At 52.4% G+C, this 22,173-nt stretch overlaps 1 protein-coding gene across 1 annotated transcript in view; it reads right to left on the reverse strand.

The window, feature by feature from the left end:
• Positions 1 to 5,241: 5,241 nt before the first annotated feature.
• The window catches only part of Xkr6 (XK related 6), a 239,444-nt gene continuing 222,512 nt past the window's right edge, over positions 5,242 to 22,173 (reverse strand). Inside the window, exon 3 of the mRNA XM_027927132.3 lies at positions 5,242 to 6,294. Within this exon, the coding sequence (XP_027782933.1) occupies positions 5,330 to 6,294 (965 nt within the window). The 3' untranslated portion in view covers positions 5,242 to 5,329. The remainder of the gene's footprint in view (positions 6,295 to 22,173) is intronic.

The raw sequence follows: 22,173 nt of genomic DNA on the forward strand, positions 1-22,173 counted from the left end.
TCTGGAGACTGAACTTAGATGAGAGTGGAATGTTGTTTCTATGACAGTGGCCAGTGTGGGGCAAGGAGAAAAGAACATGGACTTAGATCCAGAGGAAGCTCCCGAGGAGTTTGTCTGACCCGGGAGGATGCTCACTCCCTACAGGAGGCCTGTGCTGCAGGGTCCTTCACCTGGAAATGCTGGAGAACCAGGGCTGTGGAACGGCTCCCTGCAAAGCTGGCCCAGCTCCCCAGGGGTCTCCCCCATCTCCTCCCCCTTTACCTGTGCATGATCTTTTCCAAGGCTCCCTTGAGCACCTCTAGACCTCCCTAGAAGTTTCCTAGTCCACACAGGGAATGTCATTCAGATCTCGGTGAAAGGGCAATGGGCTCTCTTCCCTTGACACCCTCCAAACTTATATCCCTATCCCCCCAAAGCAAATCTGGTAGTGTTTTATATATATATAATTTTATTTTTTCTAGTTTGGCCAAAAAAAAAAAAAAAGAAAGAAAGAAAAAGTGCCACTCTCTGGCTCATATGAGAGCTAAGTTACTTTCCCATCAAAGAAAGCCAGGAACAGGAGGGTGTAGAAGCCATGGGATACACCCTAGCCTCGCTCGTTTAGCATTGGACACGCTTTCCTCCATGCTAGAGGCCCTGAGCTGCACACTCACGTCCTCTGTCCCCAGGCAACTGATAGAGAGCACTTTGCTCAAGTCTGGAAGCATTGAGTCGTCTGTGGGAGGAGTTGCACAGGGAGGGGAAGCACTGTCAATCAGCACATCACAACGTGAGGGGACTGTAGATGTGTGTGAGGAAGAAGAACCTCAACTGTCTGGAGCTGCTCCAGAGAAGGTTGGCATCAGACACCTTTTCCTGGGTTCCTATGACCTCGTGGTGACAGGAGTTGTGAAACTGGAGGAAGAATAGAGAACATGATAAAATTTGACGTTTTTAAAAACCTGAAACTTTTTCTCTTCATGAATCAGGCTTGTGCCTGTGGCATGAGATGCCACTCAGCCAGTAGAATCACCCTCATGATCAAACAGGATCTGTTTTTAGCCATCATGGGACTTGGGTGGCTGTTGAGGGGCCACAGGGATTACTGAGAACTGGGTGACTTTGTGCATGGGGAGCTGGGGTGTCGGGATCTCCAGGCCACCAGAAAATGCTGTCTTCCCCCACAGAGGCCAGGTCCCAGCAGTGGCATATGTAAATCAAGAGAGGTGGGACCTGTCCTGTTCTGGATCCCCATCTGCTTAAGGTGTGCATGTTCCCCACAGGCTCCCTGGTTCCTGTCTTTTGGGGACAAGTCTGAACCTGAAGTGCAAGGAGACACCTTCTGGACAGACAGAGCAAAGGAATGTCTGAGAAGAGAAACTCGGGCAAGTGAGAACAGCTGGGGCTGATCTGGTGGACTTAGACTCTCTTCGCTCCCCTCATTGCAAGACACGAAGCTTCTGCTTGGGATGTCACAGGCTGTGACAATGAGCTCAGGGAATATCACACCAAAGTTATCTAAGCAAGTTGAGGTTTCTTTCATGCAGAGGCCCAGGGAGGAGGCAGACCCAGCTGGGCAGGGAGGCGGAGCTAGCACGAATGATGGGGTGACAGGACCTTCTTTCTTAGGACAGAAGGCCAAATATTCTATGCAGTTAAAGGAATGAATATGGGTGTTTGTGGGCATATTTAATGGGGGCAATAAGGACAGAAAGGATATAGCGTATTTTTTTTATAGTTCCTGGTACCAACAGGCTTATTTCATATCAGAGCTAAGTGTTAAGAGTTGATTATTTGTCATCGGGGGTCTTGGGAAAGAAATGGGTCAGAGATTTCATCTTAAAAACACTGTGGGGGACCCAGTGGGAGGCAGCTGGGGCAGAATGGGCTGGACCTTGTCAGCCCATAAAAAGGAGGTCATCACAGACCCAGGCAAGTGGCAAACTAAAAGCAGATTTCTAGGGGACAAGGCCACCATATCTCATGGGATGCAGGGCTCTCTTAAGGATCTGGGCTTTCAGGACCTAAGTCACCCCAGCAGGGAGACTGTCTTCTGGGTGGGCTCAAAGCACAGAATGGGTATGCATTCCCGCAGGAGGCTCAGGGCCAAGAGCCAGCAGCCCTCTGAAGGGGAAGGGTGCTGGGCAGGAGGAGATCCCCGGGGAGTCGATGCATGGATCAAGCAGGAAGCCGTTTTCCTGGGACCGGAAAGGCAGGGACTTGGGGGAGATAACGTGGAGACAGAGGAGAACTCGCGCTGCTCATGGTCTCTGCTTCCCTCGCTCCCTCCGTTCCCCACTCTCTGCTCACTTCTCTTCCTTTTCCTGTCTCAGCACAACTGGCTTCCCCGCTGTGGCCCACAGATGCACATTATTAATTGCATCATGGGGGAAGTATTGGCATGATGGAAGTTTCCGGAGAGGACCTGGGAATGCCATTGCAGGGAGACTCACAGAGCCCCGTCCAATAGAGGCTGAAATCAAGGAAATGTGAAATGTCTGTGGCCTCCTCCTTGGTCCCAGGGCCTAATGCTTCCCTGAGCTGGAAGCTGTCCTCCCAACTTTGGGTGCTCCAGGGCGACATCCCCAGTTTCCTTTCTAAGTTTCGTGTAAACATGAACACGCACACACACACATACACACAAGTGTGCTAAACGCGGAGTGGCAGAAGAGGTGGCAAATCAGACCTATGATGGGGAAATAAAGAGGAAATGTATCCAAGAATAGACAGACAAGCTGAAGTGGCAGAGGTCCCAGGAGGTGTGTGAGGACAGCCCCAGCGACCTGCTCCAGGGGTGCACAGAGCCCCAGACCTGGGGCAGACAAGAGCCGGGACCCAGCCAGCCAAAGGGAATGAGCCTCGCCAATGGCCTCGCCTTCCAGCCTCAGCAGAGTACGCAGTGGGCCTCAGCAGTGAGCAGAATGACAAGGACAGCACCTCTGCCAGGGCCAGGCACCCAGGCAGAGGCGGCCGAGGGCCCGGCCAGTCTTCACCACAGCCTGAGTGTGCCGTCTGTCTTGCTTCCTAGAGTGGGGACCAGGAGGACCCCGGGGGACACTGTGTTAGGGAGGCGTGAGGACACGCTGCAAAGTTAAGCGATAATACATGAGACGGAGGCGGGGCCAACCAAGGAGGGGGCATTTGGTTTCATAATTGATAAATCCATACATATATATATATATGTATATGCATATATATGTACATACAATTTAGATAAACACGGAGGGTGAGAATGAGAAGCCTCTTTTAATCATAATTTTAAAAAGACAACTCCACAAACAAAAAAAAATCCTCAGTTTTGAACTTCTCTTAAGTATAGTTCAATGTGAGGTCTTGCACCCTAACCAGTTATATCTGGATTTTTAAAAAAATGCAATTACACACAACAAAGACTAACAGTATTTACTTAAAATATTGTGTGTATGTGTGTATATACACACATATATATATATATACACACACACGTATATACTTATATATATCTTTTTTGTGAAGATATTTTTCTTTTCCTTTTTTTTTTTTTTTTGTGCCCAAGTAGAGATACAATGGTATTTGAAATGATGCCCCAGAACAGAAATAGTCCTTAAAGGAATAACAGTTCAAAAATAAAAATTGTACAAATGGTTGAACATACTTGCAACACCTCCAGAAATCAACTCAATACAATGAGAAAATCAATAGTTGATTTAAATTCTCACCCAAATAACACGACCTCGAACACCAGCCTTTGCAGCTAGTGGAGGCCACTCTCCAGGGAGGGGCCTCCACACAGGCAGCCTCCTGCCACCCAGCCCTGGCCCCTGGAGCTGCCCCTCCAAAGTCACAACAGCATCTGCCTCACATTAGCTTTGCGTATTTCTGGCAAGACCTTGCAACAGGGACACACACACACATACACACACACACACACACACGTGCTATGGGCACACACACACACACACAAAACACACAAATTTCCCATGCAACCCAGATGCACCAGGTGAGCTGAATGATTTTCAGCCAACCACAATGACAGAAGCACCAAACAGTCTTTGAAATGGGTCAGTTATTACAATTTGATTTTTTATGTATGTATATATATATATATATATGCATATATATACACACACACATATATATATGTTCTAGTTTTCCTCTTTGTGTTATGTTTAAAAAAAAGAATAGAAAAAGAAAAAAGCACAAATGAAAAATGAATAATTCTTTCCAGATCAGTTTAAGGCTTCCCACTGAATGGAAACAGAAGAGGCCTTACACACTGTCGCATGGGGTGAATGCGCACCGTTCTCAGCCTTAAAGTGATGGAAGAGATCAGTGTTGCCAGTCACGGGTTAAGTATTGTGCCTTTAAGTTGATGTCGTTCTTTTTGCTACTATGCTGAGTTTTATTATTACTGGTTGTTTTTGATGGCGTATATGGAAGTCTCCTCTGATTTGCTTTAGAATTTCTTGACCTTACTACGTTAGTAGGGTGGCTTTTTGTTTTGTTCTGTTTTGCTTTTCACCAGGAAACAAATGCATCTTGCTAGGTGAATGCTAAAATGGCACATAGTCAGCCTTCAAGCAGCTTTTCTAGCCATTTGAGACCCAAACGGCTCTTGGGCTCCTAGAAGGCTCAGTGAAGTGCGGCAGGGACGGGAGAGTAGCGGGAGAAACCAAATGGAGGGAGGGGTTTCTATGCCTTTGCTTTTGGTAAATTTGTTTTCCTCGATACAAATAATCAGATAGATAGGAAGAATGATTGCTTTGTATTGTTGGATTTGTTTGTTTGTTTGTTTCGTTTGTAGATTTGTTTCATTTGATTGTTGAAATTTCTCCTCTCCTGGTGCAAAAGTCACCAGAGAGTTTTGCGTGAGAAAACGTGACAGTACTTAATGAAACTCAGCACCTAAGGGCATAAGGCAGTTGAAGGTTGTTTATTTGTTTGTTTGTTTGTTTTTGTTTTGTTTTGTTTTGTTCTTTCAATCAGCACCAATCCCGGAAATGATCTACACTTGGTGTAAGGTATAAAACTTTTTTTTCTTTTGGAGCAGAGGTCACGCCTCCTCCTGCACCCCAGGAATCATAGTGTGGGATTTTTCAATACTGTTTCTTATGTGTAAAAAACAAAAGAAAGGTTTTCTTTTTGTTTTTACTTACAAAACATAGAGAATATCTTTGTATACATACGGCGACTGGAAAGAAAGCTTATCTGAAGGGGACGTGACTTAATTCTCTGGTGGTGGTGGTGGTGGTGGTGGTGGTGGTGTGTGGTGGTTCTGTGTGTTGGGGGAAGGGAGGGTTATATTTCTTGCAGGCGGCATTGACCGCAGACCAAACTTAAGGTCCCCTTCTCAACTTGGGTCAAGGTGCCCTTAGAGTGAAGACTCGTACTGTAGCAACTCATAGAGGAGTGGCCCGTCCCGATAGCGAATGCCTACTGCCGTGGGTGTGACATACTGTAGGATGTTAATAGTCCTTCTCAGCCTCCTGTCCACAAAGTGAGCATCCCAAGCTGGGTACCTCTTTCTTGGCATGTCAATCTTAATGAGGGGCCCTTCTGGGTGGTAAGGACGCCCCGACGGGGTAGCGGGCCCCATGGGTCTCACTTGGAAAACGGGCAAGCAAGTGTCAGCCGTGAGATCCTCCTGTTGTTCCGTCACGGCTCTGGTGGGCGTGACCTGGGTCCCCCGGTACCCAGGGGTCTGAGGTGCCATGGGCTCAACATCGGGGGGCAAAGGGATGCCCCAGAGCAGCTCGGCACAACAGGAGCTGGCAAAGACCTTAGCCCGTGGCCCCATGGGATGCAGCACGCCATAGTATAAGAGCATCAGTGCGATCCCAGCCACAAAACTCACAAAGACACAACACAGTGCTGGCACCGCGTAGGAGTCAGTGGTCTCCGGGTTTCTGTAAAAATACCAAAGGAACGTCAAGGCAGCATTCTCGGTCAAGACTATCGTATAATATGCAAACATTCGATATCGAGTCCGCCCTTCCTTGACGTTAAACCAGCAGAAAATGTACACAATCCCTACCACCATGTTGAAGAGGATCTCCTCCCACTTGGACATGCAGAAGTCTGTCCCGCCATGGATGATCCAGAAGGCCATGGCGCACCAGTGCACCACCACGAAGATCCCGAAGTAGAGCTGGAAGATGGAAGCAAAGAGGGCAAAAGAGATAACTCGGGATGAGATGGTGAAGAGGCGCCAGAAGAGGTGGACGAGGGCCCCTCTGTAGCTCATGCTCTTCTTGTCGTCCCTGGAGTCCCGCAGCAGCTTGTGATAGGAGGCTAGCACCCAAGCCAGGGACATCAGGGAGGTCACAGAGGAGACACCTGCCGGAAAGACACAAACCCACACAGTCAAAACCTCGACATCAACCGTGGGGCACAGCGGGGCTGCCGGCAGAGGAGACGCCCACACACACCGTGATCTAAAGGAGGAGGGAGAAAGAAACACAGAGTCAGGAACCGGACTTGGAGCCCCCGCTGCTCCCTACACTGACAGCCTGGGGTCGACCTTTAGTCTCAACAGCCCTGCCTGGAATTTCAGGAGCTCCGCTGCTCAGCTGTGAAGCTGAGAATGGAGCCCTTGGCCACACTTGCCATGCCTGTGTTCTATCTTAGGGGACCCTGTTGCGTGTGAACATGCAGCCAGCACTGGCGAATCTGTCCCCAGCAGCCTGTGCTCTTGGAGGGGTCCACAGAAGAGAGGGCCAGCTGTGGAGACCGATGGCCAACTCCCTGGCCCCAGCTCCTCAAGTGCTCTCCTCTGCAAAGCTGAACTCACCCTTGTGCCCTTTCCTCTCCCAACTCCAGGTTCCACAAAGCCCCTTCCTGAAACTCCGTCCACTTGGCTTCTCCCCATCTACTACCTAGGGCCACCCTGGTCAAGGACGCCGCTCAGCAGTCCCCTCTGCCCTTCCTTCTGGTCTGTCTTGCCTCTGCACATCAACTGCGCTGCACCTCCTACTTCAGGGCAACCTCTGCCCTGGCTGGTGGGGAGGTTCCCAAGGTCTCTGTGCTTCCTGCACTTCCCCCAGGGGACAAAGATTCAGAGAGGTGGAATGTGCCTCACTCCAAGGGGTACTCTGGCTGCCTGCAAAGTTTTACTTCTTACTCTGCCCCCTTGATATTTGCAACTAAGTCAAATGGAAAACTGGCCGCAGCTGCTGGACTCTCAGATTCACCATGAACAAGCGGTCATTAGCACAGTATCATCAAATAATCTCCTCTCAAGCCAGATTCTGTCACCCTCTGTCTCCTCCAGTCCACCTAGTACCTCCTTTTGCCTAAAATTTCAGAACAAAATGCAGTCAGAGACCTGAATGTCCACCCATTGGCAAATCTCCTTACCAAACTTTCTACCCCTACCCCACCCCAGAGCATGACTCCCCGTGACATTCTTCCAGGCTAAAATAAGATACCCGAACATTTTTTTTTCTTAAAGCCAAAAGAATGAATCCAGGAGCCCTGTACACCCAGAGGCCAATTAAGCTGCTGCAGATCCTCCTCATCCTGCTCTTTCCCTGGGTCCCTGCCCACCTCTCTTCAATGATCCAAACTGCAAAACTCAAAGAAGAATCAAAGTCCTGCCACTGAACAGCCCCATCATAGAAGCCCCCTCCTTCCCTCATCTCACATGGGTGCTCAGGGTCTGACTTGCAGAACACTGTGGTGCAACCTAGCATGTTGGCACAGGCATGGCAAACACCCGGGCAGTCGGCAGTTACAGTGAGCATGTGTGGCTTTTGTAATAACAACCAAGATTCCAAACAAACCGCAGAGATGAGAAATGATGCCAGCTTTTCCACAAAAACCAATCTGGAATATACCTTAGGAGCTGTGATGGTGCTTCCCCCTGCTTCTCTGGAAAGTTCTGAATGTGACACTTACATGTCCCTCCTTGCTGATGGTGCACATAGCGCCTTTCAGCTGCATCTCAGAGGCCATGCATGGCTCCTGGGCTGAGCTTTTGGAGCCCAGCTGTGGTCGTGCTGTCAGATTGGGACAGAGAGCAGGACAGGTCCTCCTGGGCACCCCTGATTTAGGTTGTGGGTTTCTGGAGCAGGGCACACACAGTCACATCTTGGTAGCCTGCACTAGCCTTGTCCCCATACTGGAAAACTCTCAGGAAGTTCCTCTAAAACGTCCTGTGTCCCCACCGCTGTCAGGCCAAGCTCATTTTTTGATGTTAATAGTAATGCATCTGGTAGGAGCTGCTACCCCACGGAAGTGGAACGAGAAGAAGGCATGATTTGGGCTTCCCTCAAATAAAGCAAAATCTATTATTGTCCCTATCGCTTTCCACTCAGGGAAACATGAGTGCTGAACTCATGAAACAAGAAAACCCAGCTGTGCCAGAGCAGGTCTAATGAGGTCCAGTTCTGAACGTGCTTTTCAATAGGGTAGGGTACTGGAGGGGGGCAGCCCTCAGCCTTCGCTGTTCCCTGTGTGTTGACATTAGCCCCATTTGTGCCAAACATACACAGATAGGAACTCAAATGTTCATGGATCACCAGTAGCAGAGCCAAAGACGATTCTTTTCACCTCCCGCCTTCCAGGTCACCCTTGCCAGGCTGGCTCCGTCACCATGGCCTTGAAGACTGCTCTGGGTCTTTACGTGTGGGTCACCGAGCCCATTCCCGCCCCAGCTGGCTTCTGGTGGAGGCTTCTGTTCTCCTCTGCAGAGTACTGACACAAACGGTTCCCAAATGTTGTCATTCCTCACTGCGAAATTACGAGAGGGCTTAGGAAGCAGCACAGGGAAGACTGGGGTGCTGAGCCCTGGGGCCAGCCCCTGCCCAGCCTCTGTCTCACCTGTTCCTGACCTGGTAACATTAGCAGTCGCCCCACAATGTACCCAAGGGAGCTTCCCAAGCCACACACCCGCTGACTCCACAGGAAGCCGAGTATGGGGTTTGGGTCGGCAGTTGGGGCTCCAGGGGGTTCATGCCCACACAGAGCCTGCCCCTCTCTGCCGGCAGCAGGCATCATGTAAGGAGGGGGTTGGCTGAGGGTGGCCCAAACCCTCACCCCAGCCGCTTCCTAATTCACCACCGCACCAAAGAACTTTCCATTCTAACTGTCCATCCCAGGCAGGAGACCAGAAAACCAGAGCCACCCGAGGTCCCCTTCAGAAATTAGGTTTCTCACTCATTGGAAGCTCACCGGAGAGTGGCTTTGCCTCTGGGGGCTCAAGAAGCAGGGATATGGGGGTCAAACTGCCCTGTCTTCTGCCCACCCCAAAGAACTTATCACATGCTATTTGGTCGCTGGACCAAACATCTGTGGCTTGGCTGCTTCTGCATCTTTTCCCTGGGCAAGGCCTGTGGCCTCACCCAAACAGGACCACAAGTGCAAGTGCTCCCTGGAGGCCACCACAGGAGGGTGCCTGGGTAGCCGGCCACCTGGGGGACTCATTGGGGCAGAGCTGGTTGAGAATGGAGGGGCAGCAGCTGGGCTCTGTGCTCTGAAACCCCCCGTGGGTGCCCCGCTGTCCCAGAGAGCACAGGCCCGACCCCCTGAGTAGTCACAGCAGGGTCTTGTCTAGAAGCACCCTGCGGAAGATGAACGGGTGACGGGCCAAACTGCATTGCCCCCAGATGTCTGTGCTGAGGTGCGGAGCCCCAGTACCTCGGCATGTGGAGGTGGGGTCTTTACAAAGTAGTTAAGGTAAAACGAGGTCACACAGGGGCCCTGAGCCAATCTTTCTGGTGTCCTTAGAAGAGGAAGTTTGGACCCACAGAGGCACCAAGGTCATGTAAGCGCAGGGCACGTGAGGACACAGCAAAGGCCACACCGGCGGGGGGAGGAACAACCTCAGGAGAAACCAGCCCCACAGACCCCCTGACCTGGTCTTCAGCCTCCAGAACGGATGTCTGTGGTCCCAGCACCAGGTCGGGGTACTTTCTGGCAGTGGCTCTAGGAAACTGAAGTAGTTCTCTATTTAATTTCATTTTATACATAAAGATAGTTAAGAAAAGAATTCTTAAATTTTAAAAGCTCTTGAATTTAAAATTCTGAAATTTAAAAATTTCAAAATCATACACCTACCAAGAGAGGGAAGCAGGATTTAAAGTTACAGTCCCACTCTGGTGGCCTTGAGAGTGACCACTGTACTAACAGGCCCCTGTGCTTCGTGACTGGCCAGGTGAGGGTGAGAAAGAAAGCCCCCAAGGATCTGAGTCTCACAGGAGTGGCCAGGAAGAGTAGCAGCCAGGGAAATCTGTTGAGAGCTCTTGATTATTGAGCTAAAATCCAAATTTGATTTCTGCCAGGGCTTCCTCAGTAGAGTAACCCGAGAACCACAAAAAAGAGGGAACTTCAACTGAACAGCTGTGATCACTTTCCCGCCATTAAATGATGAGTCCTCTCAGGCCCGCAGTGTGCTCCGTTACACGGGAGGAAGGACAGCTTCTTCCTCTGCAATGGCTCACCAGGAAGATTTCTGTCTTGCCCAAGGTCAACCCAAAAGTCCCTGCATTCTCCCCCACACCACCCAGTCCCCCAGGACGGCCGCGGAGGTCCAGGTGAAATGCCTGGGGCCTGCCACTCACAGTGCCACCACTTGTGCATTTCTAGGACCAGACAGAAAACTGTTCAAGGCATCAAGTTAGGATGTGACAAGCTCTGCACAGTGACCATCACAGCTGACCCTCTCCCTGGTGCAGACCAGCAGCTAGGGCTTATGGCTTGCCCACCAAGCTGACCAAGTCCAACAAGTCAACCGGCGAATTGTTAAGCTGGAGCCTCCTGGGGGACAACTACCCTTGGAAGGCTTAGAGAGAAGGGCTTCAGGCCTCAGGTTCCATAAATGTAGTGACCCTGTGGCCCCCCAAGTGGAGCAAGAGACAGTCATCAGGAAGGTCCAACGTGGTGGTCTCAATGCCACCTTTACAGGACCCTAGCAGTTGCACCTTTGCCCCTAGAGGAGTAGGGAGAAGCACTGTGATGGTGGGAAGATGGGACTCAAATCCAGCTGCAGCCGATGAGGAGGAAGGGTCAGGACGTGCGAGGCAGAGGAGGGTCAGGGGCGGCAGGGTACCAGGCCATCAGGGCAAGGTGGGAAGGCAGATCTGGCAAGATCAGGACAGGGCCAGGCTGCCATCCAGGGTGGCCCAGCTAGCTGCCCCAACCCATCACCCATCAGCAAATGGGAGCCCTGAGGCTCCTCCAGAGAGGGTCAGGAAGAAAGAGGTGACCAGAGCTCCCTGTGAGAACTTGGCATCTGGTAGAAAGGACACTCTGTGAGCCACGGGCAACTGGCGCACTGAAGATGGCCAGTGAGCTGGCTCTAGGGAGTCCAGGGGCAGCTATGGGGCTGGGTTTGCCGAGCCGGATGTGCAAGGTCAGGCTTGTCGCTAGCTGCCCTACTCCACCCTCTGCGCCCACCACCACCGCAAATCACATGTTGCAGAAACATTTAAAGGAACCAAACCAGCCAAGCACAGAACAGGGGCTGCGGGGAATAGCAGCCGAGCCAGGACCCTCACCCCCGGTCTGTTAGAGTCTGTAAACAAGTCAGGATGGCGCCTGGCATTTTGCAGAGGGAGTGGTTTGTGAAGTTATGCCAGCGAGCCATTAAATGTGGAGATTCCTGATTGGTTGACTGCTGTATCTAGTTTATGCTAATTAAGATAAGCTGTGTGGAATGTATAAGTACCCCTCCTGTCCTGCAATAAACGGCTCCCACTCCTGCTGTATCAATGTACACAAGTTCCTCGTCACCCCCCGGTTATTTTGCTGCAGCCGGACTGCGGCACTGGTCCTTCTCCCTACTGCTTCCCATCAGCATGAAGCACGGGACCCTTGGCCGCCTCCTCTCTGCCGTCAGCCCCTCTGTCCTGCCCCCACCCTCCTAGGCAGGCCCTAGCTCTCTTCGCTCTGCCTCGCCATTACTCCTGATTCCCACCTCAGCTGTGAGCTCTCCTGGAGGTAGTCGACCAGCCCCTGGGAGGGGCCTGCGGAGGGCTGGAGGACGGGTTGGGGTCTCTCTTCTGGACTCCTGTGACACTCGGGGTTGGAGTCCCCTCCACCCTCCTCTGTTCCTCACAACTAGTGGTCCCTCACTTCTCTTCCTGCTACTCTGACTGCAGCCTGAGCTCTTGGTGGGAGCTCTCTCCTGCTGGGTCATTATCCCGACTAACAGACAGGGAAAACAGAGCCGAAAGGAAGCCACTTAGATGCTGCGGCGGCCGTCCTGCGAGGCATGTCCTCCTGAGCTCTGGCATTGGAGCCCTAGAGATTCCCCACAGCAAGACCCATGCTTAGCTGGCCACTCACGCCACTGCCACCCTGCTAGTGACACTGGAGAGCGCTGCACCGTCTGCTCGGCCAGCTCCCTGCAATACTCCCAGTATTCTACACCGAGTTCCTTTTGGTGGCTATCGTCCCTCTCCATCCATCAAATCCCTTGATCTTCCTACAATGTTAAGGAGCCTGGTGTCCTCTTGGAAATGTTCCCAGAAAAAGATGAGTCAACTGTGCCCACCACCTCTCCAAGCACAAGGGCTGGCTCCTTCCTGGCCTCCTCCCAGGTGCTCGGCACGGAACAATTCTAAAGGCACTTTCCTCTACAGGGAACAAGCATCCTGGTCTTCCCGAGCCAGCCTCAAAGGTGCTGAGCATATGGCCAAGGTCACACAGCTGGTAAACAAGGGAGCTAACCCTGGAGCCTGGGGTGACTCCTGTCCAGAGTCAGGATCTGCCATGATTGAAATGTCAGAGATTGTACAGGCTGGCGGATGTCACGCTGGAGCTTGGTGGGAATATTTACACCATGGAAATTGGCAAACACTACTAACCAGGGTCACCTAGTCCTGCCCAGGGCTGGTTGTTCCACATTTCCCAGCAGACCACTGGCCAGATCAACAAGCCTTCTTGGAAAGCTTGGTGAGTGTCTAGGCAAATTAGACGTGCCAGGCTCCACATTCCCATAGCCCATGGGCAGGCAAACTGGCGAGGCCTCTGTCGGTGGCTCTCTGGCTAGAGGTTATACTCTTTGAGGCACTTGTGAAAGAAACAAGGTAAGCAGTCTGCTTTCTAACCATGCACCTCAAGTACCAGCTCAGTAAATAGGAAGCGGGCACACAGTTAGCACAGCTGCGGGCCCAGCAGTGTTCTCTGAATGCAGCCCTGCACAAGCCTCCCAGACCTGTCCCCCCATTTCTGTGTCCAGAGAGGGTGTGGTCTCTGAGAGGTGTCCACCCCAGATATTCCAGGACTGGCCTTTAGGGAGGGCCAGAGTAGACAAGATGGCATCTACCACCTGCCACTGTGGCCCTCAGGACTGACGTGTCTGCTTGGCTGGGAGGCTGGGAAAACCAGTGGCTAAGCAAAGCAGCCCAGGAGGGAGGACTGGGGTGTCTCAGGAAAACTGAAATCAGAGGGGCTACACACTCCCTGGCTGAAGGAAAAGCTCTTTAACGTAAGAAAGAAGGTCCGAGGCAGACAGAATTCCAGTGGGCCACTACAGGGCAGTTCTGGTAAAGGGCATGAAGTCTTACCATGGTTTTTACGAACTACCTCTTTTCCATCTATGGCATATCATGCCATCTGCTAATTTCCAACAGGTTTTCAATAACATTAATACTTCCCTCTACTGAACAGCTGCTCGGGCCCAGACTCCAAGCTAGATGCTTGACATGTATTAACTCAATTATTCTTCCCTGCAATCTGAGGCAGTGGGCCAATTTTAAGATGGAGAGATTGAGGCTCACAGGCTGAGGAACTTTTTCATATCAGGTAGTCAGAAAGTTGCAGAAGTAGGCTTTGAATGCAGACCTGCCCGAATCCCAAACCCAGATTTCTTCATTAATCAGAGAGAAAGTTATATCTCCCTGTCCTCACTCACAAAACAGGGAAATGAGGATTCAGGTTTATACGTCAGCTTTTTACCCGTTTCGCTGACACATGTCAGCTCTCTGATAGTCTCTGTGAGCACTGAGGAAGTCACATTTGTGGGCCTGAAGAACCGAGGACCCGTCTTGGGAACTCAGGAGGAGGTAACACCTCTATCTCATCTTTCTTGCCTGGACTTTTGGAATGGCTCCCTGGCTGCTCTCCCTGAACCTGCTCTTATCCCAACACGATTCACACCACAGCAGCCAGAGTGACTAAGCTACAGTATGTCCTTCCATGTGGCTGCCCATGTCTGGTAGGGTGGCTTGCCACGCTCCAGGGAGGGGCAGCTCACAGTGACCCACAACCCTCACTCAATCAACGTGTAAAGGAAGCTGCTGGAGCCCTGGGGTGGACGGCCAGCCTGTGCTGAGCGCCGGGCCACGCCACTCCAGTAACGGCCACAGCCTTGCAGGGGCCTCCAGGGCCCTTATGATGGGGGCTGCCTCGGAGGTGCACGCGGACCTGCCAGGTTTCCGCGACCACCTCTTGGTGGTCCCCATTCCCAGGTTCGGTGGCAAGGCCTCGCTCAGGGACCTCTGTCCTCTCTGAGTCCTCTCGCACTCCCGCCTCAGAGCTTCTGCTCTGGCCAGCTCTCCGCCTGAGCGCTCTTCCCACACATCTGCACCCAAATGTCACCTCACTGAGATTTTTACTCAAAGCCCAGTGTCTTGGCCAGGCTGTCCCTGACTGCCACACTTTAACTGTCACCTCCAAACGCCCTCCTAGCGCCTTGTCTTTCACCCTGGTGTTTCCACCACCTTGGAACAACAAACCCTTTAACTTGTTACCTTGGGGTTTTTAGCTCCTCTATCCCCAGATGGCAGTGCCCCGAGGGCAGGCTGGCCCTTCTGGAATTATGTTCAGACCCATGTGGATGCTTTCCTCATGGAAGAGTCCAAAGCTCTCCTCAGATTCTGAAGGGGATACCCAGGGCCAGGGACGTGACCCCCTTTAGCCGGCAAGTCCGATCTCCCACTTCTCTTTGAGGGGAGGGGACTTCTCTGGGAGCCTCCTTTGGTGCTTTGTCCTTTAGAAAGAAAGCCTTAGAAGCCAAAGACGGGGCGGGGGGAAAGGGACCGACATTTATTGAAGGTTCCCAACGTATCAGATATTGTGCCAAACGCTTCACACATCATTTCATTTAATCCCAATGTCTCATCAGAACGCCTATGTGTGCCCAATTCACAGAAAAGGGAACTGAGGCACCAAGAGGTAAAAGGATTCCTGCATTAAGCAGGCCCATTTATTTAAGAGCCTGCAGACTGTATTATGTGTGTTTTTCTGATGCTTTGACATCTGGGGCCTTCCTGGCCCTGGAGTGCCTAGAGATAGCCAGCCCCATGACTGTGATCCCTCCTTTCATAGGCAACCGAATCATCCAGAGGCCACACCCACCACCTCCTCTGCAGAACTCCACCTCTGAGCCACTGGCCACCTGCCCTGGTCACTGAAGGGCAACAACTAGAACCAGTCCTATGCCCCAATACCCCCTGAAACTATCCACAGCCGCCAATCCCCAGTCTAATGCCCCGTCCCCCTGTTCTTCCCACAGAAACCATGATGAAAGGTCTTACCGACAGTCCTCCCCTCCCTTCCTCTGCCTTCTGAACCTCCAGGTGCTTCCCTGGCCACTCACCCGTGGATTCATGGTACGCCCCTCCTGGTGAGGGAGACAGAGAAAGGCTGAGGCAGTCAGGGCAAGATGGCACCCGTGAGGAGGTCAGGCCAGGGCCAGACCAAAGGAGCATGGAGAGGGCCTTCTGATGAGGTCAACTTCCTGGTTGATGAAAGCGCTCGTGGACACAGCTGGGGAGCCCAATCGGACCTACACCTCCATACTAGTGCTCCTAGGTGGGGATCCAATAGAAAAACTAAAACAGGTGTGTGGACAGAGAGGGCATCAACCAATAATAGTGAGGAGCGCAGGACAGGGAGGAGATAAGGAAAGGAGGAAATTCCAGAGACCATAAAAAGAACAGGCCAAAACTCCCCCACCAGACCCCAGCTCTGGGCCCTTCTCTTCGGAGAAGTCTCTCTCGCTTTTGCAATAAGCCTAGTTCTTGCTCGCCGTCTCTGTGTCCTGTTCTTCAGTGCCGAATGGAGACAACAATCCCAGCAAGCACCCCTGGACAGCGAGGGACACTGGGATCTGGAACAGACACTTTCTAATGGCAGCTGTCTGTGCTTGGTTGGCTTTGCCATACCTGGATGATAATAAAACCTGTGGTTCGAGCTGCTGAGAGGAGGGCTCAAACCCGGTACGCCCAACTCCGAGGTCTCGGACGTCCTGCAATACAGTGGGAACCCCACCCAGCAGTTCTCTCCCCAACAAACTCAAATTCAAGTTCCCATGCACAGTGCCCAAGGCCTGTGTCCACACAGGGCTCCTGGGCCGGTACTGAGGACCAGTGAGATCCAGCTGCTCCCACAGACAGGAGAGCACCATGCTCCAGAGCCAGCCACAGCCGCCAACTTCCCGCCACACCACACAGGCTGATTTTGCCTGCCCCTCACCTGGAAAGAGGTGACAAGAACCGAAAACCCTCATGAGGCTGCTGGAAGGACTGGAGAGGAGATGTCCATGCAGGGCCAGGCTCAGCACCTGACACAGAGCAAAGTATGGTGCCCACCTGCGTGGCTGTAAATGATGCCATGTGTACCACGCTTGTCCCCGCCCAGGCTGGTCCCTCTACCTGCTCATTGCCCCGGCTCAGCCCAGCCATCGCCTCCTCCTGGGGGCCCTTGATGGCTGCTTCTTTACAGCCATGCTTTCTGTGGCCTGTCTCCTTCCCTCCTGTGTGGCTTCCCTTTAGATAGAACCAACATTTATTCTTGAGGGTAGAGAAGCTGTCGTATCTGTTCCCGTGAGCTCTGTGCTTGCGGTCACTCAACAAGTAATTCTTGAGCCGATGCCTCCCAGATACCCTTTCCAAGTAACACCACAAGTGCAAACCCGGCAGGGATGCCATTGGTGCCCTGGCCATAGGAAGCTGGAGTTGCACCCATCTCTGCTGCCTGTCCTGGGATCGCCTCAGGCCAGCGCGGCACAGTGGCTGTGACGGTGGCTTCAGTTTAATCCACCTTCCCCACTCTGTTCCTTTTCTACAGCTGCTGTAACAAATGATCACAAATTAATTGGCCAAAACCAACCAAATGTATCATCATCCAGTTCTGGCGTCCAGAGTCTGAAGTGGGTGGGCAGGGCCAGGTGCCCCTGGGGGCCTGGGAGAGTCTGCTCTGCTGCTCCACCTCTGCCGCCACCCGCGTTCCTCAGCTCCTGGTCCCTTTCCCCACCAGCAAAGCCAGCAGTGCGGTTTTCATTGTCATGTTGCTTTCTGTGCCTCTGCCTCCTGCCTCCTTCAGAATGGTCTGCCCATTTCAAATCCTGCACTTCAGCCTGTCTGCAAAGTCCCTTTGGCATACAAAGGGATCTGAATAGGTCCCAGGGCTCGAGGTGGACAGCCAGCAGCCCCTAGTATCCCCCACTGAACAGCAGGGTGGTCGTTCCCGACAGAGACGACTTTGTAGAGACTTGGGTTCTCATGACTTGGTGCCAGTACTGTTGGCACCTGGGGGTGGAGGCTCAGAACCACCTGCAATATGCAGGACAGCTCCTGTGGCCATGCGGTGTGGTAGCAACCCTCCCCTCAAGGAGCTTCAAGGTCAAACACCAGCCTGTGAAGGACGCAGCAAGGGGAACGCTAACTCCAGGCCCCGTTTCACTTGTTTCTTCCTTGAAGATGCTGTCAGAGATATCAAAATACCATCTTCACAGCCAGCTGGATGGAGGCAAGCCTCAGAGATTCTAGAACAAATGTCAGCCGCTCAGCTGGTGCCGCACAAGGCTCCCGGGAGCCTGGCTCCTGTTGGTCTGGAGCGCACTCTGAGGGAGGCCGTCTGCCCAGCCTGGAGAGTTCTGCTAACTCTGGTCTCAGGAGGAGCCAACAGCCAGCCAGGCCGATGCCCCATTGCTCCCAGAAGTGACAGTATTGGAACAGGGCAGCGAGGTGTCTTGCAAGGGACAAGGACTCTGCTCCAGCAGACCTTGGGTCTAGCTGTGTGGTCTTGGGTGAGGGGGCTGCTGTGCCCAGTTTACTGTTTGTTAACCACGGGTAAAAATGTAGACTTTGAGTACGCAACGCGTTCTGAATATAGAACACGTAGGCACATCTCTGGTACACACACTCTATATATACACATATTATATATGTGCATGCATATATAGATGGTGAATATATAGAGAATGTGCACGGAGTATAAATAGGAGCTTCAGGGCTGCTGTCCTTCCTGGAGCTGGAAGTTCCTCCGAGGTGTGGATTCCAGCCTGATAAGGAAAGCCACTGCTCACGTCTTGCAGAGACTTCCCTACTTCCTCTCCCTTAGCAACGTGGCTGGCCAGGGCTGAGAGAGGTCTGGGAGTCCCTGCTGCCCTCGCTCCTGCTGCCGAGGCCCAGAGGAGATGAGAGTCCAGAGTCTGCCTGGGACGGTCTGCAGAGCCAGCTCAGCTCAGAGGACTTAGGGTGGGAGCTCCTTAGCCAGGGGCACCCCTGTGCAGGACAGGAGGGGAAGACCCCACAGGGAGCAGCTCTGTGCCGCCAGGCGAGGGCTCTGCCCACCCCCTAGGACCCTGGTTCAGGCTAGCCCACTCCTCTCTACCTCCAACCCTGGGCTCCCTTTGCCCAAGGCCTCAGCTGTTCCCTCTTCTCTCCAGAGAGCCGTGGTGGCTCCCCTCCTCCAGCACACCCTGGCTCCAAGGTGTCCTCCTGAGGCCTCCCCGGCCACCCACTGAGACTGCGCACTGCCTGCTAGGCCTCCCCTCCCTGGCCTCACTGCTCTCCTAGAGCGGGTCCTTTTCTACACACAAAACAAAATATTTGCTTTGTTTGTCCCTTTTTTCCCCAAGAAGCTTACTCTCCAGGGGACAGGGGTTTGCCAGTCTTGCTTCTTGCTGTATCTGTCCCCAGCTCCTACTGCCATGCTAGGCACTTAACAGGTGACTGATAAGTAGTTCCTAAATAAAGGGGTAATGGGTCAGTCACTGCTCGGGCATCTGAACCTATGCCCTCTGAGCCATCCCCTAGGGAGCCACCTCGGTCACCTGGGCTGCCTCAGGATGCCTGCACCATATCCCTCTGTTCCAGTGACTCATGCACAGTCACTTCCAAATGACCAGGCACTATTTCAACCGTATTAATGCTAATGAGATCAATTTAGTTGGCCTTCCTTGTATTTTTTCTGCTGTGTGAAGACCCTCCCTCTTCCCAGTTGTCAGGGCAACCTGGACCTGATTCAGGCTGAAGTGAGGCAGTGATAGGGCTCAGATCTGTGTTTAAAATCACTGCAAATTCCATTTAACAGCATAATGTTTTAAGTGTGACTTTGAACCAGAAGATGTGGACCTAGGAAGGGCTGTGAGCTGGAGTTGCCTGGCCAGGGGACTCTGGGTAGATGCCAAGCAGGTTCCTCCTGGTACCACTGCAAAAGGAGAAACAGTAGAGTGGGAGGTCATCCTCGGGGAAACAAAGCCACACCTGTGTCTTCCCTGTGCCTCTTTCATTTTGTGATGGGTGACATTGCAGGCCCACCAGGAGAAGGGGCCAATAGGGAACTGGACATCCTTTCCTTTATTTATCTCCCTGTGGCCACATCAGAGAAGTGCAGTGGGCTGAAGTCAAAAGCGGGCAGAGCCGGGTACCTGCAGTCTGAGAGCCCAGAGCACTTCCGGGAACTGGCCCACCCCAGGTGAGTGCAAGGCGAATACAAGAGCAATGCCCGCCTCAAGTGGGATCCTAAGGGGCCGCGCTGGGCACTGGGGTGGGGGTAGGGGCCCAGAGACTCCTTATATTTCTAGACAAGGTCGTCGTTATCCAAAGCTGTTTGAGCAGCCGGTCGGTTGCTTCAGTGACTAACTTGGTGTAGAGGAAACAGAGTGGGAAGGTCACGGCTCTGGTGTGGGGCACACACCCAGGACCTTCAGCTCCCACTGCCAAATCACTATGGCTTTCTGGGGGGCTGGTCTCTCCCCATTTTAACCAAGATCCTGAGGGATAAGTGAAATGGTTTGAATGGGCTCCCCAAAGGCTTGTGTATTAATCCTCAAAATTATATTTAATGGTATTTGGAGATGAGCCTTTGGGTAGCAATTAGGGTGAAAGGAAGTCATCGAGTAGGGCCCTAGGATGGCACGGGTGGCTTTATCAGAAGAGGAGCAGTGACCTGAGCTAGCACACTTGCCCCATCTTGCCTTCCAGAGCCTTCCACCACATCATGATAACCCAAGAAGGCCCGTCCACATGCCAGCACCACGCTGTTGGACTTCTTAGATTCCAGAACTTGAGCCAAATAAACTTCTATTCTTTATAAATTACCCTGTCTTGGGTATTTCATTACAGCAACAGAATGGACTAAGACAATGGGTCCAAGATAGAATGACAGCCAACGTCCATATGAGAAGGACTGGAGAGAGACAACAGCTTTCCTCATGTAAGAAGAAAAAAAGGAGACCCAAGAGAAGAGACCCAGTGTCCTCCCCTGTGGGCAGAGGAAGGATGGGGTCTGCTGCCTGGACCCCACTGCCACAAGCAGGCCGCTAGCCTCCCCTCCACCTGCAGCCCTGGGCAGCTTTGCCCTTCTGCCAAGGGGATGCCGGGGCAGGGAGCAGAGCAGTGGAAGCTGAGGCTCCCTGTGGGAAGCTCTTGATCTTCCTGGAGGAAGACGGACGCACAGGCAGCTGAAGAGAAAGGCCCAGGCATTTTAGCTCAATGGGAGCAGAAAAAAGGGAAAGAACACTGCCTCGCGTTGCTCAGAGGCGTCAGTCAGGGTTCTTGCGAAAGAAGCAGATGTGACTCAGGTACAAGTCACTGGAAGGGCTTTTGATGTAAAAGAAGCCTGATGTGAAGTTAAGAAAGAGGGAGGGAGTGGAGAGGTTGACACCAAAGAGACAGAAAGAAAGACCCCTAATTGTCTCTTCAGGCTCGACATTTGCTGAAGGAAAGTCAAGGTTTAAACGGAAGGTTTGACATTTCCTCATACTTCTTTGTCGTCATGAAGACACACGGTTTTGATGGGAATTTGGTCCTGGGTCTCTGTGGCTACTGAAGGAAGGTGTGGGGCAGGGAGCTCCCTGGGCAAGGCGCGGCATTTGACCATGGCCTGCACCCGCCATGCTACCTCAAATGCAGGTCCGGGGTGGCCAGAAGCAGAAGAGCCTGAAGAAGAAGCCAGGTCCACCCTCCTTGCTGGGGACCCTGGGTGACTTCCTTCCCTCTGTGAGCTTCAGCTTCCCGTTTGTCAAACAAAAGGAGTGGGATCCTCCGCCACCACTCACAAGGCCCCAGAAATCCTGCAAAGTGTCATGTGACAGACTGTCACTCAAGAGAGCAAGTGGAGGGGCTGGGGATGTGGCTCAAGCAGTAGCGCGTGCGGCCTGGGTTCGATCCTCAGCACACATACAAAAAAACAAAAGATGTTGTGTCCGCTGAAAACTAAAAAATAAATATTAAAAAATTCTCTCTCTCTCTCTTAAAAAAAAAAAGAGAGAGAGCAAGTGGAAGTCTGCGTTGATCACCTCTGAGAACCCCTGCCCCGAGAGGAAGCAGGTCCCTGATGCAGCCCCCTGAGCAGGGCTGATCTATGCTGCACCAGTTGATCCTGTCCAGGGGTCCCAGGCCACTCTGCCTTCCAATCACAGCCCCAGCCCAAGCCCTCATCCCACCCAAGGACTACCAGAATTTCCACCTAGCTGAGTTAGAGGGTTGGGGGGCACATATGGCTCAGAGGTCTGAGGATTCTGGAGTTTTCTCTGAGGCTTCTCAGGGGCCCTGGCCCCTCAGAGCCAGAGGACTCTAAGAAGACCCAAGGAATGTGCGCCATACTGGAAACATGGGGCACTGGATTTCAATACCAACCCTCCCACTAGCTGGTGAGTCACCTTAGTTAAGATCCTTGGATTCTCAGGACTTCCGCTTCCTTTTCTATAAAGGCTGGACTTCTATTATATCCCAAGAGTCTTGGGTCGTCTTCATGGTGAGTGCATGAGTATCACCACTTTTCTGACATTTTTCCAGAGTTGGTTATCCACCAGTCTTTGTCTGGAGCAGTAGAAATCCTCAAGAAACAGCCAGGCCAAAGGATGTGGCTTGTGTCATTGGTGGGGTCCTGGGGAGCTGACTCTCACGCCCATTCCTTCACTTCCTGGTCAGGCCAAGCTCAGCTCTACAGCAAAGCTTCCCCTGAGTACCTGGAAGAGGTGGCTCAAACAGGATGCTCTCAAAGACAGAGGGCATTTTCACATTGCCAACCCATGGCGGG

This window comes from Marmota flaviventris, chromosome 3 (assembly GCF_047511675.1).
Source record: "Marmota flaviventris isolate mMarFla1 chromosome 3, mMarFla1.hap1, whole genome shotgun sequence".
NCBI classification, from domain to species: Eukaryota; Metazoa; Chordata; class Mammalia; order Rodentia; family Sciuridae; genus Marmota; species Marmota flaviventris.